Below are 18,371 nucleotides of genomic sequence, written 5' to 3'. Positions count from 1 at the left end.
ACTTTTTTGATAACGTCGTTTTCGTCAGCCGCAGTATTCATTATAATTTTTATATTATAAAGATTCCCAGGAGGTGCAGTGCACACTTGCAATACAATACGCCGGAGTAAATCGTTGCAATTCACAAAAATATCTTAGTATACCATCCATATCTGGTATATATGATCTATTAAATTGAAATCACGTGGCGAATACGAATTTTGTAACTTCGTTGTATGAGAAGTCCTATAATGTGGGTTCGGGAAACATTTCAAGGCCAAAACATATCTTAATGACGTCATAATAACTTTAGCGCCTGTTCGGATGATTAATGTTTCAAACCTGAAATAGGGGACTTTATAACTTTTAGTAGAATATTTGCTGTATATTAATTAATATTGAAATAGCACACAATTCCCAAGGTGTACCTATTTCCTATTATAAAAACAACTATTATATATATTTACTTTGCAGTATCTCAGATGTTGTACAAGATCACCGTAGCTCTTAGGTATGGTTCCTCAGGACGTCTTATATAGATTTAGATATAAAGATCGTATAAGCAATTCTATGTGTTTTTCTATAAGTAAAATAATATCCAATGAAGCTTAGGTCATAATAACTCGGGTCATCGAATCTTTACGCTAATTGAATAACTCCTTTGATGGATGCGGTCCGTTATTTTCAATTTAAATTATACAATTTTGGAAACGCCATTAGTTAATCGCGTCTACGTTGCCATTTATGTTATACAACCAATCTCATCTAATTATATTTGAGAGAAAAATATAAATTGAAAGAAATTAACTATAGTCGGACAAATTTTTTTAAACAGGAAATGAGTCATCAATTAAAATTAAAATAAATTGTGTTTTTTTTGCAACTACTATACATAATATGCGTTACATTATACTAACTGTATTTTATCGAGTTGATAAATAATACGTATAAATAATACTTCATATTCTTCTTTGGTATAATTCAGTATGAATTACTTACAGTATACATGAAGTTCTATGAAATATCAGGAATTGTCAGGAAATTAAAATAAGCTTATGTAGAGGATCTAAAGAAAATTAAATACAATGATAACACGTTGTAATGATAACAGTGATAGATATAATTTATAAAATGTTTGCATTAAAAAGGGAAATAAAAATTGCGAAGAAACTTGAAATAATAGATAAAATATAATGATTATTATTTAAATTTTGACGAGTTTGACAATTGAACACAAAATTTATTTATTAATAACACAAATATTTCACATGAAATCTGCAGATACAGATACTACAGATACTCCAATAATAGAGTCAAATATGGACAGAAAGTAAATATTGCCACTTTATTTTGTGATGCGTCTTATAAGTGGCGGATGTTTCTTTAACTCATTTCGAAAGCGAGAATATTGAGCGAAGAATAAGTATTATTTTTCTATATTTTTGTTTTTATCTTGCGATTATGAATGTGACCGGAGGTGAAGTTCAGTTATTTTCCATACATAATATTTAACATTTTTGAGTGAATGAAGAACATTTTATCGCAATATGTGAAATCGTATCTCGATCATTTAGTCACAGAAATTTTACTGATTATCTCATATGGCTATACATTTGAATAAATTAATGTTCCATAAATAAATAATTTATTTTTCGTGGCATTAGGAAATTCCGAAAGGCTTTCCTTTTTCTAACTAGCTTAATTATAATTACAGCAGGTTTTGTTTCAGAATAACTTGGGCTTCAGAAAAGAAATTTATTTAGATAAAACAACATAAATAACTCTGTAACTAATAACTAGACGTAACTAGACTTTTTTAGTACCATTATATTTTGTATAATATTATAATAAAAAGACAGAGTATATATTACCAAGATAATTTGAATATTAACATTTAAAATGTCCAAACATACTTTGTTTGCGAAGTGATTCAGGATATCATTAATGAATTAAAGGCATAAAACTACACGTCTGTGTGGGTGGGGTCTACGCCCACTGCCTCTTTATTGGTGTATGGGAAAAATGTTGTCACCTTTATAAACTGGCTTTAGAGGCAGCCTTCAATGTCGCAATATGTTGATGAATTGTAAAGCTCCATATTGAGAGCGCGGACGAAACGAAAATATCAATCGACTTTTATTGTCCGTTCAAGTAGCTTGTTCAAGGATGTTTTCTTGTGCACTTTGCACGGAAATAACGTAAGATTATTTGCAACTGTTCTTAATATCAATGCATCAAGCGAAAAAAAGAGTTATTCTGCATTTTTAGTTCGTAATTTTCTAACAATTTCTTTCGTTCGACTTCGTCATTTTATATATCATACGATTGCGTTGATGTTAAAAAAGATAATAATACTTAAATTTGAGCGTTTTAACGAGGTAACTCCCAAATCATCAACGAAATTGGACTTACATAACATAAACGATTTTGTTAAAAAAATATCTATAAAATAGAACTGTAATTATTAAGGATATGACCTAAACTTTTGGAAATTTCGTGTACATGCATTTACTGCGATTGTAAGCTCTCGTAAATATGTTTATTCGTTATCCTTTCACCTCATAAAATCAAATTGTAAGGCATAAGCTTCTTCCTGAAATATACCATAAGATATATATACCACATCGCCACGCTTGGCAGGCGGGTTGGCGATCGCAGTACGGTATTACGGAATGTAAAGGACGCTGCAGCCCATATTCTGGAAACTTGTGAATAGTGGCAATCTAAAGTAACGAATGCACAGTACTAATTACATACAAGACTGTTTCCTGAGAATCGAACGCACAACTTACGATCGCAAATCTCAGTCCTCTATTGCTGGGCTACCACTGCTCTTGTTATGTTTACACTACCATGTTTTAATGTTGTAATTAATGAAAATATAGAAGTTTAAATAAAAAAACTATAAATGTTGACCGAATAATACATTTTTATAACATGTCACAAGGCTATGCGTGATGTATTTATTTAGTATGATCATGGATACTGTTTAAACATATCGCAGGAAATCGTGATGGTACAATATTTCTTAGAAAAATATTATTTGCGTCAGTTTCAAGTTATCCAACTTGTTATGTTAGTGATATTTGATTATATTAGTTTTAAATGTACGAAATACCGACTAGAAACGTTTTAATCTAGCAAGGACTTGGATGTACTTAATCCATAATGTAGGTAAGATTGAGTAATATATACAAAGCCGCCTGTGCACGCCCTTGCGACGCCGTATCGGATTCGATTCTTTACTCAACCTTACCATCTTCTTATATGGCTACTGTTTAGTAATCACGAATAATATATCTATATAATTGCTAAATGTTCAGCGTTTATTTCGGCAATCGAAATTTAATTGCCCAGGTATAACTGTGTTTTGCTTTCAAGGATGCCGTATTCATTGAAGTATATCTGATCTGATGATTTTGTTTATTTCTCCTGTGATTAGAGTTGTTATTATAATCGTTTCGGATTACAAGTTTTTAATAAATTGGCACGTAGGAATAAACTAGGAAAGAAAATAACAATAAAATAAAACGAGTATAGTTATCCGTTAAAGCGAATATATAGCTGACTAAGTGTGTATCAGGCTACACCAATGAACCAAAAAAGTTTAAACATTTTAGAGAGCAAACAGAAAAAAATTGAAACCTTGAATATCCCGTTATCACAATTGGCAGAGCATATCACTTATTGTTAGATAAAAATCAGCTGTATAATAACGTGTTTTATGTTTGTCCATATATTGGCTTATTTAGATAGCAGAGTAACCAGCAAATGGAATATAGAACAAATATGAATTATGACCACAAAAAAATTTTTTGCTAGTTTTAAAAGTAATAGCTATTCTTAAATTCGATTGCTGATAAAAGCTACAGTCAAGGGTATCTAGGGACACAATATTTGACATTAACAAATAACAGCAATCTAATGATAATCGTCATCGTCGTCGTCCCAAGAATCGAAACTGCGAGCTAAGATGGCAAGTCTCAGTCCTATACCACTGGGCTAGCCCTATTAACTGCCTATTGTCATGATGATCATGTATAAATACATTAAAAATCGACAACCTATTATTTATTTTGAATGCGGTATGTATATTTTAAGATAATAGTGCAGGGAGGAGAGTATGCTGTCAACGTAATCTTAAGACTGGTGACATCCCTTTTGTTTCCATTTATGTAAGTATTGTAATAGCCCGTCCGATTAAATATCATGATGATTATATCTTGCTATATCCTGACAAAGAGCAGCTGATAATATTCTTATGTTTATGTTTGTAGGCGTCATATCTATTATATTGAGCTAATGAGACAAGACATCGTAAGTTTCGACGATTCTGTTTTTTTAATTTTAAGGGTAATTAAACTTTGAATGGAAACACCACTAAACTGACAACTCGTTTCGTATCGTAGACTAGATAAAAAACGTATGCATGCCTCGTTATAGGATCAATATGATAGTGTTAGCTACATGTTATTCTTTATTTTTAATAATTTGTGGTGGAGTATTTTCGTTTTTTTTTTGCATTAATAGAAGAAAATATGTTCATTTAGTTTAAAGGTAAATTAAATAAAAATGTAAACACTTATTTTAATTATGACCTAAAACCAGACGTAATAATTTCGCCGAACCTCTTAAAATACGTGAGATTTAAGTAAACAGTGGTTTAGAGGCCCACTTATGAAGTGTATGACGTAACGCCATAGATCGTTGCACATAAGAGCGATTCCACATTCAAAGCCACGTCTCAAATTCGACTTGAGGAGGCATCCCACGTAGTCTATGAAATCTTTAATGTACTGCACACCCACACAGTTTTGTTTACTTCAGGTGTTTCAGAACTTAATTTATAACCGATTGTAAGCAACGAAAATAATAGTTTCGATTCTAAATCGCTTTTAAAATATAGGTATATGAACATTAGGACTCGAATGAGCTCACGTGCTGTTACTGTAAAAAGGCTAATCACCTTCATCGTCCTATTAAATTAAACTAAAGCTCTAAATACCAACAGGAAAAAAGTGTTTTGGCGTATTCGCAGTTTTTTAGATGGAGAAAACGACGTTTTTCTTTTATGTATTTCTATTAACTTCTTGGTTACGGGAGCACTTTGGAGTATTAGTAATAAAATGCACCACATTTCTATATCTGACTCGCCACTTACCTGTTAATTATTAAGATAATGTATTGTATTATTTCACTTATTATTATTAATCATCAACAAGTCCACGTAAATAGAAAAAATAGTGTCTAGAAGCACTCATATTTGTAACATGGATCCATAATGTTGCAATAAATGAGATGCAATTGTAGAAGAAGCATTTTACGTATTAAACTGTAAGATTTTAACATCAATCGTCGAGAAATGTTTTGTAAGTTTACGCGTGTGGCGGCGCAGATGAGGTTAAAGATGTAGGTGGCATTGCTAAACAGTGTAAGTGAAGGTATTAATAAAATTTAGACTCGCGATTGTGCTTTAAATATATCTAATCGCGCTTAAAATGATATGTTTACGTTTAAAAGTTCTTTGTAAAATATCCAGTACAATATATATTTCAATTTAAGATTCTTCTCAGGGTACTTCATCATCATTATAATGTCAGTTGTTGAAGCCCACTGCAAGGCATAGGCCTCCACTAAAAATCTCCACGATGACCGGGCTTGTAGTGCCCGTATCCAGTGGCTTTCTGTGATCTTGACTACATCGTCGGTTCACTGTAGAGCTTTACCACGCTGTGGGGACACATGGTGGCTCGGAAATCTATAGGTCCAGCGAATTAGTAACATTTTGTGTTAATTGTAAAGGAAGTAAATTTTCATGATTATCTTTAAAGTGATCTGGTAAATAACGATTGACTATATTGGTATTTTTATTGATATACAAGATAAATTATAAAGCTGATTAGTTATAGATGTACAAGCTTTAAAGGAGTGAATGTATATTTCATTTGCTACCAGGTAATGTATGGTATGTATACCCTATCCAAAAATCAATTATTTAGGAAATAATATATCACGTAATAATAACATAGTAAGCAAAAATATTTATAAAATTCGATTCACTACACTATAAAACGAATTATTGTTTACTATTTGTCTCTGCCGACTATACTGGCAGAAGTAATTGGCCTATCGCATTCCAATAGAAAGACTAAAATAATGTTACATGTTTTAGGGTTATCATTTTATATAATATGACTAAAATAAGTGTAAAAGCTAAAGCTTCTTTAAGTTATACATTTACTCCTGCAACGCTTTTACATTTTTAACCAGGATTGGCTTAAGATTTAAAAGCATACACAGTGATCTGTGTATACATAAATTTGACTATTATTACAAATCGAAAGCTCCTTTCCCTTAAATACCTTCGCTGCTTCCATACCTAACTTTAGATAAGCAAGCAAGTTCCGGTTCTATCCGCAAATAATTATTACGAATAGGATGACGTCACTGCTGTCGTGGGTGTACAATTCTAGAGGTGTAGGCATGCAACCTTGACTTATTCGGAGACTGAGCTGGAACGAAATGGGCATCGACGTATAGCAAGAGTTTAATCGCTTAATCGCCGTGTTGCGTGTGAGATGCAACCGTACGATCAAAATGTGCAAAACACTTTGTTTTTACTGAATATAATTTTATTGTTCGAGAACAAACTGCGGCTGCAGCGACCTCCAAAGTAAACCTTCCAGCTGCGGCCGTTCGTTTGTTTAACTTGGTTATTTATTTGTTTTATTTCTTTGATCCTTATATAATATTAGTGATCGATATCGGTATTGGACATCTACAGCTCACGTGTTTGTAAATAATAAACATTTAATAACCATTGATTTTCTAAATAATTTTAAATTATTAATAATCATAAGTACATTTTTTTGTTTCAAATGATGTTACAAATTTAAACATGTGTGCCAAGTGTAAGTGTGAACAGCCCTAGCATAACTAAATTGACAAGATAATAAATGAATGAAAAGAAAAAAAACAGCTTTTTAAATAATAATGAAATATGCTAAAAATGATAGATGTTAAATTAGTTATAATTAAAGGCATGTTAGGTAATAGAGAATATTATTTCTTAATAAAAATAAGGGTATAACATCATAATAACCTCATAAGCACTTACAGTCTCCAAATAGTCTCACTCGGATATTTCTGCATTAAATTGATTGGAAATCTTGCACATTCTGCTTATTGAGTAATGAAGTCCGTGGTTGGTACAGTGCGATATAAAAAAAAGCATCAATATATATATATATATATATATATATATATATAAACTACATGTCTGTGAAGTAGCAGCAAAATATGTCCGTTAAATCATTTAATGAATCGCTTCTTTTTATTCTTTCTTCGCTTTTCTAAATAGAGATTTGAAACGAATTCTTCTGCAGTACAATGTGCATGCCACATACATTATGCGAACCGGCACAAACAATTTAAATCGGAATAGAAATAATTTGTGCAGTAATAAATATAGCTTAGCTTAATAATAGATATAGCTTTACTAAGTTTGAGCTTGATCTAATTACAGTAGCGTGATGGTTACATCGGAAGATTAGGCTTGGTCTGTTACATTGTTTATTCCTCTGGATTGGGATATTGCTCCTTTCTTATAAGGAGACGATCCATTGAGTGTCTGTATGCAAGGACTTCCCAATTGAAACCTCGGCACAGGCTGTTAGTTTCTACATGTTCAACACTCTATTTTTTGGTTATCGCCGTCTTTTCAATTTCGACCACATTGACCCCTTGACCGCGACGTATATTCTTTGTACAATCCCTAAATACGTCGCGGTCAAATGCACAGCGTTCCCCCGTATATTTGCGATCTACATGCTATATTAGAACATTTGTTCGCCCCCGAGTTCGCTATTGTTGACCATGGAAGTCACCCCATACATATCAATAAAAAAAACTACTTACATCATATAACAGTTAAGTTTTCAGTTATTTCGCGTAGACTGTACATTAATATATTGTAATGAAAAACCAATGTTATCGTAATATAAAATAACATTGGTGTCTATTATGAAAAACGTGAGAAAACAAAGTCTATAATGACAATCGAATATATGTTTATGTTTCGGAGGTATTTACTATTTAGCTTGCATTTAGAAAAATTGTAATTAATCAAAGAATTTCTAATTTTTTTATTTCGTTTCCGTTTCGATGCCTACCATTTTAGGGTTTTTTCCGACTTAGTAGATAATACACAGTTAAAAATACACAGTAAGGATAATGGAGCATATAGAAGTCAGTAAATGGTAAACGTTTAATTTTGTTTACATTAAAGACTGGATTGTCTGAAGTTACTAGCATATTATATATTAATTAATATTTTTTTAATATTATTAAATTAATTTTGTGATCAATTAATAGTGATAAGCGTGAATAAAATTTTGCAGTACGTACGAACCATCAAACAAGCGGTGTTCAAAGCGAATTGTCAAACGTGCGAAGTTCGTTGTGAACTGTTACTTGCGCAGTTTCTGTTAATAACTTGTAAGAAACTCCTTTTATAAGAACTTTATAAAAAATAAGGATGAAATCGGTAAAGACGTCCTTAAGTTACGACGTGATCAAGGATTCATTTCATGATCAAGATTTTGAAAACTAATCAGACATATTTAAGCAGCCGAAATAAAGTTATATGCAATGTATGATAAATACAGTATATAAACAAAAATATTCATATATTTTACATTCTTTTAATTAATATAAAAATGTACGTACGTTAACAATTTAACAAAAATATAGAAATACCATATTCATTGTTAATTTTAAGTAATTGAGAAAAACCCTATTGAAAACAAGTATTTCCAATTTTTTTTAAATGTTTGTGATGTTTATGACAAAGAAATTTGTCTATATTTGTGCCTCAGTTCTTGATGCATAAATGCATCGTTTGATGTTTTCCGGCGTTAATAATCGACTAGTGTAGCGTCTGATAGAACAGAACTCGTTTTCTTAATTGCTGACCGCAAGGGGCGCATGTCATTTCTCGGTATGTTTAACGACATAACGTTTTTAAATCTAAGTTTAAGGAGAATTCTTCTGCGATAACTTATTAGTTGTTTTTCGAATTTAAATATGCAAACTTTTAATTTAGTATTTATTGTGATAAATAATTGACGTAATTTAAATGTAATTTTAAAATTTATCATATTTTTTGATACTAACAAGATATTTTTAGATATTAACATCTTTAATTAGCGAAACTTTATATAAGGGTTCACAATCTGTACCTATAAATAATCGGTAAATTAAGAAACTGTTATAAGGATTTTAAAAGAACTAGTACAAAGGTTCTTACCTTTTCTAATTACTTATTTTTGAAAACACCACTGACTATTTTTGCATAAAGCACGCTTCGCACTCATCGAAACAAAAAATAACCCACACGACACACGTTCTTTTTGCATGGACACTAAAACCACATTCCTTTGTATGCGCACAAATAAAATTGAAAAAAAGTTCACATCCTTCGATTCGCCTAAGCTTTGAATATTGTCGTAATAATATTTTTGTTATTAAACAAATTTAGTCAAATTTTATCGAGGATTCGTCTATCTCAAAATGGCGCCTTAATTATATTTCGAATGTGGTTCGTATTCGTTTTTAATCATCGTTTTTTCTCGCATGGCGACCGCACGTTCGCTCCTCGTGTATAGAACTGGCCAGTTGCGCAGACGGCGTCAAGACCGAACCGGTTCGTTGGAGCTAAAAAGGTCGTATATCGATAAATTCATGCGAGACTATACCTAAAGCCAGAACATGAGATGATGTCAGAAAAGGATATTTAAACTCGTTCTGCCGTAACGGGAACGTTTTAAGATGACTAATATACAATATATATACATAGTAAAAATATTAAAGATATATAAGTAAAGGTGTTATTCCGACTATAGTGATTATTATTAACTGTTGAATGACGACAGTTAAAAAGTAAATGTCTCTGTTCAGTAGACGATATGAGGGGAAAGAGATAATGTAATTCCGGTGTCCAATTGCGAAATATTTTTTTTTTAAATTGACAGGTAACACAAAGTCATAGGCAGGAAACTCTTAACTTTTTCTATTTTGTATATATTGAAACACGAGTTAAGACGTTTAAGATATTTCGTTGTAACTATGTAATAATAAAATTTATTTTTTATTATAACGGAATAACAAAACAGCAATCAGTGTAAAACTACCAAATAGTAATAAAGGTTTTGAAGATCTTTTTTTTTTAAATATCATTAAAAATGTGTGGTATAAATGTTTTCTATTCTGTATTTGGTCAGCATTGTATAGAGTGAGATACATTTCTATTTCTTAATACACCTCTATTGTCTACTGTTGACCTTTTAAGAGTTGTAACTAACCGTAATTAGTATTAATATTTTCGTAAGATTCTTATATTTGATCAATATAATATTTAAAACGTTATTCTGTCTTTAATAAATTAACTTATTTAAAAATATCTTATATATATAGAGCGCTACCTATATACTGTGTGTGTATTTTTACAAACGATATTACACATTTATTTGATATTTTAAATTTTTGTATGTTATAGCATTAGGGTATAACACACGCAGCATTACAGCATTCCGTGTATAAATAGAATTGTAGAGAATGAAGTTTGGTTTACACTCATTACTATACTTGTTCCAAAGTTTTGTGTTGAGAAACAGGGTAATTTACTCGGTTGCCCTTGTGGGAGACTTTTAGCGAGCATTTTTTTATATTTTTATACGTTATACGCAACAATGACTGTTATTAAAGTTACTTTATCAAAGAAGTTTTGAAGGGTATAAAATGATAAAACTCTTAAAATTTTGAAATGTTACTTATTGTAATTCAAAAATACCGTAATTAATGTTCTTTGATAAAAAATTAACAATAAATATGTAATTTATGATAAAACATGTGAAAAGGATTATCCTAGATAATTTATTTCTCAGTAATCTATATACGCGCACAACTATATAGACTTAAATATATTGATATATCGCCTTGCATCTTTGAAGCCGCGAAATCTGAATAGGGGTACTGAAACTGGTAGCGCAAGTTGCCTTCTTAAATGTTTGGCAACTTTGAAGGTTAAAGCGGTCAGTAGAATCGAAATTCCGAATTAAAAAAAACTTGAAACAAGTTATCGTTTGACATGTTGCACCTAAAGGATAATTCATTAATGAGAGTGATCCTCAATATAAAACACTTACATACCTATTGTGAATATATTAATTACGCTGTTGTACTTTTTACAAAATAATGTGAAGTACAATTAGTATATAAACAAATATTTTACCGGGACTTTTGATTTGTCAAGAATAAATAATTTATAGTAAACTCAGCGTATTTTTTTCACTTTTGTAAAAAAACCAAGAATAAGTCAATTTATCTCTACATCTGTTTAAATTTTACATATTTTTTGTACATGTATTCATGTTCAAAAAATATAATAAAGGATCGGCTCAAATGAAGAAAATGTTTTTACCTCTAGTATCTTGTTACTGCCAAATAGTTAGTAATTTTTATGTTTATTTATGAAAAATCATTCTTATCTAGTATAAATAATTCGAATAATTTGAGCTTTGTTTGCTGCAAAATAGTAAGATTACTGACTTATTGTCTGACTTTTGTTATTATTTTATATACTTCGTACATGCATAAATTTGACTCTTATTTTATTTTGTTTATCAGCAGTTGTTACAATAATAATATAAGGTTATTATTTATTTAACATGACATCCTTGTATAATGTTATATATATTATATTCTAAATGGATAACTATATAAGACAGATGCGGCAAGTTAAACGTGTAGGAAACTTTTAAAATAATATTTTATATAAAAATTAGGAAGCACAGTAAATAAGCTAGAAACGTTACATTCATCAACATAATTTCAGTTGTAAGATGTCCACCGCTGACTACAGACCTCCTTTTCGGGTTTCTAACAGGAATGAATGTAAGCTACCTGCATCCAGCGACTTGCAACGCGTAACGTTTTACACTGCGCTCCGTGGTCTCCACTCTAACCTTAAGGCCCTGTAAATCTGTAAACGTCACAAGACTAACCATTCGACATAAAAAGAAAACATTAAAGTTAATAAAAATAAAAAATCTTTCGACAGTAAATAGATAGTACGAATATAAAAACGTTGAAAAGGCAAATATCTAAAAACTAGAACATTTGTCAAATGTTTCGCTAATACAATTATTATTTTGCGATCGCTTTGTTTATTGCTTAACCGGGTTTTGCCTCTTATTCCAACTACGTAAATGGTATAAACATTAATGTAAAGAAAAACCAAATTTATTGTTTTGGGCATATGTAACAATTTTAAAAGTTAAAGCGTTGAAAAGGATGTTTTTTTATCGCATCTTAAAATTAGTTTGCATAAAAAATCTAAATCCTCGTTGTATCTTATCCTTTTTTATATATAAATTAAAAAACGTAAACTTTACATGTGAATGGATATATGTTTATATATATTATTGATTAAATGAGTTTGTTATTCCACAACTGATTTAAAAACAGGTACAGTCATGGTATTCTTCTTAAAAGTAAATATAATTTTATATGTCCCTTCCTTCAAATGCCTTAACAAAAGATTTCAACGCGTCCTTCTGCAAAATCATCTTAAATGAAAATACATACAGAATTATTACTTTAAAACCTATTAAGAAATGTTTACTGTGTGCTAAATAAAAAAGTGCGGAACTAAGATATTTACTATTATAGCTTATTTTAATTTAAATTACTAGTCTTTAGTACATAAACATCAAAACTTTTTGTTCTGTCAACTCACTGTTTTGTCAACCAGACAAGGAAAAGTCTACTCTTATGCACATATAAAAGTAAAATAATTTAACGTAAATAAACAAAAATATAAAACATTTGTTTAACTGTATTAAATGCGTCCCTCTAGTAGACATTTAAATCAACAGCATACAAGTTTATTCAGTCTTATTAGTAACCTACAATGCTATAAGAGGGCGTTATAATAAACAAAGCAACGAAGAAGCATGAAGTTGTCACAATCGCAAGACTAGCCGGTGTCAGTGTTTTTGAAACAATATTAGTAATAACGATGATTAAATGCAAAAGTAATAGAAATAAGTTAAGATGCAAAAAGCTTTACGAATCTTATTCCTGTTCAGCTTTATGAGAAATATTATTTTTAAGCTTTATTATATTGAATAAAAACGTCTTTTTGTAATATCCGGAAAATGTCAATCATCGTGTTTATCACTATAATATTTAGAATTAAAAAGCAGTCATTTTTCGTGATAATATTACTTACAATGGTTGTATATTACTTAAAGTGGTTATCTGGAAGAAATCGGCGTTTGCGATTAGACTGTGCTTTGTACCCTATATTTTGCCTATTTCATCTGATTTCTTTTTATATCTAACTGATGTCGATTTTCAATAAAAAGTCAATGTGTAAATAAATAACCGACATCGGTTGGACATTTTTCAGTTTAAACTTGTATTGGTTGTTTCTGCATTTTTAATTATGTGTTTACTATGTTATTGTTTGTTGTGGCCGACGCCGTTTCCTAACAAAACTAACCGAGGTATTACTAGATTCAAAAGCCGCCGAGCTCTCAGTTGCATGGGCGGGCGTACAGGACAGTAAGAGCGGACAAGTTTTTTTAATATACGATTGCCACTGCTTACAAACGAATTCCCACAGGATGGGCAGTAGCGTCCTCTGCATACCATAATAAGAACTTGCGATCGTCAACCCGCATCCTAAGCGTGGCGATTGTTATATCCCCTTATAGATATCTTTAAAATGGCCATTTATGAAACGATGAAAAAGCATTTCCATCAGTTATAAAATAAGCAATCTGGTTGTCTAATTTGTGGAGCTGATAACAAATTTGACCTTTTGGTAGTTAATAATAAACAACATGGAAATGTGGTCTGACATACTGGGTCTCATTGATAAGAACACAAAACCTTAATGAGCGATGGAAAGGGTTAGGTTCGGGATTTCTCTACGCGGAAGAATCGGGACAGGTATACTAGCGAAAGTAACTGATATATTTCATCAAATTGCCAAATTGAAGTGGCAGTGGGAAGGCTATATAACGCGTTGAGCAGTTGGCCGTTGGGCCTTTAAGGTTCTGCATCCAACCAGTTATGCAAACTTCCATCTTATAGATGATATAAAAATCTTGGCGATTCCGATGACTGAACCAGACTCATTAATGTTCATTAATTCATTATTTTTGAAAATGCAGAAGTTTTTTGACTGATCCTATTTAAAATCAGTAGGAAAAGCCTTAATGTCCAGCTGTGGAAATCTTGCGGCTTATATGATATTGTTAATGATGAATAAAACAAAAATCTTTTTCATAAACATCTTAATTGGTCATTAAGATCATAAAAAATACAAAAACGTAGTAATTAAAATAAATTATCCACATAATTAATATGACGAATTATTGCAGCTCGAATAGCTATATAAAAGCCTTAGCGTTATATAAAATATCTACAACAGTATAAAAATATACAAAAGTTTTAGTAGAAAATATCACATCTTTTACTATATGTGCGTCTTTAAAATTAGACTTAGGTAAGAACTTTATTAATGTAATGCTAAGGGTACCTTAAGAACTATGTTCATTTAATGTAAGATTGTTATTATTAAATGCAATCATTGCTAAAAAAATTAAAATTTGGTAACTAATTAATTTTAAGCCGCTAGTTACCCCTGGTTGTATGCGAGCGGCCTCTGTCTTTATTGTAAGAGATTACAAAGTTATTGCTGCATCGTTGCTTTGAAACATATTAAAATTTATTACATACGCTATGTATTAAAAACAAGAATTTACAAAAATTTAAAAACAAATCTAACCAAAATTTAGAAGCCTCAAGTATTTTTAATTCAATAATCGATTCCAACTTCAATATCTAAAATCACGAGCATCACAACTATATGTTTTTTTTAAAATAAAATATATTTGAGTATCTTTCAGATGCAAATTGTCAATATAATTAATACTATCTAGTCTTTTAGTAGTGTTTTGAGTTCTTTCGATTTAGAGTTTAATGACACATTTTTCTCGTTAAGAAAACTTCTTATATGTATTATATTCATTAAGGACTGATAAGCTTATCAATCCAGGGCACGAATTTCTGTATGTTTGTGTAAACGCCAGGTAGGTGTTCGCGACCGCATCCGATTCCCCAGGACACCAGACCTATTAACGTACTTCGACCTTCCATTTTCATGGTCAACGGACCTCCAGAATCTCCTTGACACGAGTCCCTCCCTCCCTGGAAAATAAAGTAGGTTGATTTATGTTATAACTATTTTATATAAGAACAACTTAAGGAGAAAATTTATTCACCTCATAAGTAATGTAGAGTATCGATACAAAAATATTGTTTTGTGATTATATTAAGATATGAGCAGGAAAAATAATCACTGTTTAAGGCTTCACGTCTATTATGAGTCTTTTCTCGAAACGAACAATATACATGTATATTAATCAAATATTCTTTATACAACATACTATTGGAGATATGCTTGTTGACGTCAAGTCGAGTCAACCACCTGTTCGGATAAAATGTCTCAGACCCGAGAAGAACGGCGTAAAATAACTCAGAAGGACTATATATTTTTTTAAATAATTCAAAATTAGATAATTTAATAAATATTGATATAGCCTGAAGATGATTATTTCAAAAGTGTACTATCTTCTGTGAAATTATTTACAGTGCTGTAAACTAGTGCACACAAACGATCCTAGATATTTTTTTTTAAACCTAGTGATGGAAAATTTCTATACATTATCTGGTATTATTATCTTCAATGAATGTAACTGGTATATTCTAAGGGATTCGCAAGTTGCAGGAGTGATAGGGGCCAGGGGCCATAAGTTTTAAATTATTCGTTCAGAGATCATCTTGAAATATAGACATTAAAATCTTTGTCATCCTAACCAGGTTAAAATATTAATTTAGAAATTGGAAATATTTAAACATGTTGATTTCTTAACTTTAAAAGTTAATAAAAGGATTTGAGGATAATCCCTCATATTTTATTCGTGGTAAAAAGCCTTATTAAAAAATAATTGTTTTCATATCCAACAAACCTCTTTGTATCCAGCACATAGAAAAACGTCGTGTATAGTCTCTCGCCTTCCAGCCGCACGGAACCACCGTTGGCAGCGTTCGTTGGGTATCACTTCTACGTCCACCTCCTGGTTAAAAAATTAATTACACTTTGAAACATTGTTATAATGGGTTAACAGTCTAAACAGCAGAAAATGAGTGTATGTATGTATTTCTGTTGTGGGACGGCTAATGATAGTTCTAGTCATTCCTATATATATTGTTGACCACGGTCCGGCAAGCGCAGTGTAGGATGTCACAAGGTAGACAGACAAACTTATTGAAATTGTCAGAAGATGTTAAAGTTAAAAGCAGGCTGTTTTCAACCGAAATGAGAATCTATGGAGGATGGCTATATCTAGCAGAAGACGTCTTACGTCTGAAATGATGAAGGAGATGATAATTGCACTTGTACATGATACCAAGGTATAAAATTAAAATATCATTATTATTTATGTGAGTAATAATGTTATTATTAATATTTACGAGGAAACCAACTCGAAGATATAAAAAAGAAGACGTCCGCTGATAAGCAAAAGAAATATATTTACCATCAAAATATAATTAATCGAAAATTCTGTAATAGTTTTAAATATACACGCCGTAAGATGTCGTTTATTAGCGACTAAATCAATAGTAAATGATACATATAACTGCTTTTTTATGTTTAAAGTATTTTTTCTACGTACCTGCAATACTGAAGGGACTGTACTTTGTCCGTGTCGAGTTCTTCCCCAACCGGCGACTGTAGCTGTTTTCCCAGCTAATTTCATTTGTTTTTGTGGTAAACAAACCTGAAATGTATTAAAAAAAACTTCTTGTATTAACTGAACTATATTTAAGAGTAATATCATAATATTAAATTTGTTAACAATAATAGTAGTCTTAACGGCTTAGTTATTGTGCCTCCAATAGTTTTATTTAAATAGTGATGTTAGAAATGAATTCAATCTATTTTTGTGAGAAAAATTGTGCATTATTCTGATACTTTCACGCACGTGTCTTCTTTTTTGTAATAGAACACTATTGCCGTTAAATTAACTATAAACCTAGAGAAGGAGTAGGACCTTTATTTTTAAATATTAATTGTATTTGAAAATAAACATCGGTCATGTTAAATAATAGAGTATGAAGAACAATTTAAAACCCGTCTATTAATTGATGTCGCTTTGGATATGGAAATAACACAACTTTTCACTGTCAAATCACTATATCGCAAAAAAAGATTTGCTTATATTAGTCGCAGGGAAAGAAAGTCTACCGCAATGTAAAATACTAGTGACGTCATCTGTTATCGTCCAGCGGAACTCATCTTATAAATTTCGCAACCAATTTTAGAATCCATGTAAACAAATGGTATAGTTAACTCTTCGTAAACATGAATTGAGTTTATTCCACAGTTTATAATAACGTTTGTCTGTTGACTTTAACAGCTTCGCCTGGTTTGAGCACTTAGAGTGTTGATGGCGCGTAGCTATAACTTATTTCAGTAAATAAGCTTCAAGGTTCTTTTAAAAGCCACGGCTTCGTGCAGTTAGTGCATTACTTATTTTATCAGATTTGAGTCTGTCAACATCTTAGGTTAACCACGCCAGCGTTCCATAAATTGATTCCGCAAAGAAGCTTCGCGAAGTTTTGGAAGACCGTCTCTTGACTTGATGGTATCATTATTACTTTATTACTTACTTAATTGTTTACGAATTTCTATGATTTCGGGAAGTGCTAGTGTTAGTAGAAGAATTTGCGAAAGAAATATCGCTTCCATCGCAAATACAATTACAGAATACTTAGCCTGTACAAATGGAATAGCAAATATTTAGTATGATTTCTTTGCTAGCGAAGAAGGCGTGTAATATAGTTATTAACTATAATTACTTACAGGTAAAATATGTTGTTTAAACACAACTCCTCGATCTAGCTGCACTAAAGCGACGTCGTTCCTGAAGTCAGCCGGTTCGTATGAAGGATGAACTTCCTTACGTTGCACTGCGAACTCTTCGTGCGAGTATCTCTCGCCGGCGTCTCTCACATCCCATTCTCCGAGACGAACCCGCAGTTGGGAGTTCGGTGTTCTGACGGTTAACAAAACATAAGTTTTAATGTGGCTATATCTAAACTCAATATAAATTAGATCCGTACGGCAAATAACACTGCATGCCCCTTCTATAGTCTCGAACGCTCGGTTTGTATAGTGAAACAACGACATAAATAGTCTGTTATTATGTATGTTAAGCATTCATGTAATGTTATGGTATGTTTGCGCAAATGTACTT

At 31.3% G+C, this 18,371-nt stretch overlaps 2 protein-coding genes across 2 annotated transcripts in view; both read right to left on the bottom strand.

The window, feature by feature from the left end:
- The window catches only part of pio (piopio), a 58,379-nt gene extending 48,721 nt beyond the window's left edge, over positions 1-9,658 (bottom strand). The window contains exon 1 of the mRNA XM_068765675.1: positions 9,287-9,658. The gene's annotated coding sequence lies outside the window, so the exon portion shown is untranslated. The remainder of the gene's footprint in view (positions 1-9,286) is intronic.
- A 5,420-nt stretch (positions 9,659-15,078) lies between these two features.
- LOC137922965 (serine proteinase stubble-like) overlaps positions 15,079-18,371 on the bottom strand; it is a 28,424-nt gene continuing 25,131 nt past the window's right edge. The window contains exons 5-8 of the mRNA XM_068766081.1: positions 17,978-18,170; positions 16,788-16,892; positions 16,080-16,187; positions 15,079-15,258 (exon numbers count right to left, since the gene is read on the bottom strand). Coding sequence (XP_068622182.1) covers positions 15,079-15,258; positions 16,080-16,187; positions 16,788-16,892; positions 17,978-18,170 — 586 coding nt within the window. The remainder of the gene's footprint in view (positions 15,259-16,079; positions 16,188-16,787; positions 16,893-17,977; positions 18,171-18,371) is intronic.

This window comes from Battus philenor, unplaced genomic scaffold (genome assembly GCF_028537555.1).
Source record: "Battus philenor isolate CCGP_79_NKW_IND1 unplaced genomic scaffold, ilBatPhil1.0.hap1 SCAF_20, whole genome shotgun sequence".
Taxonomy (NCBI): domain Eukaryota; kingdom Metazoa; phylum Arthropoda; class Insecta; order Lepidoptera; family Papilionidae; genus Battus; species Battus philenor.
This window is presented reverse-complemented; position numbering and strand designations above follow the sequence as displayed.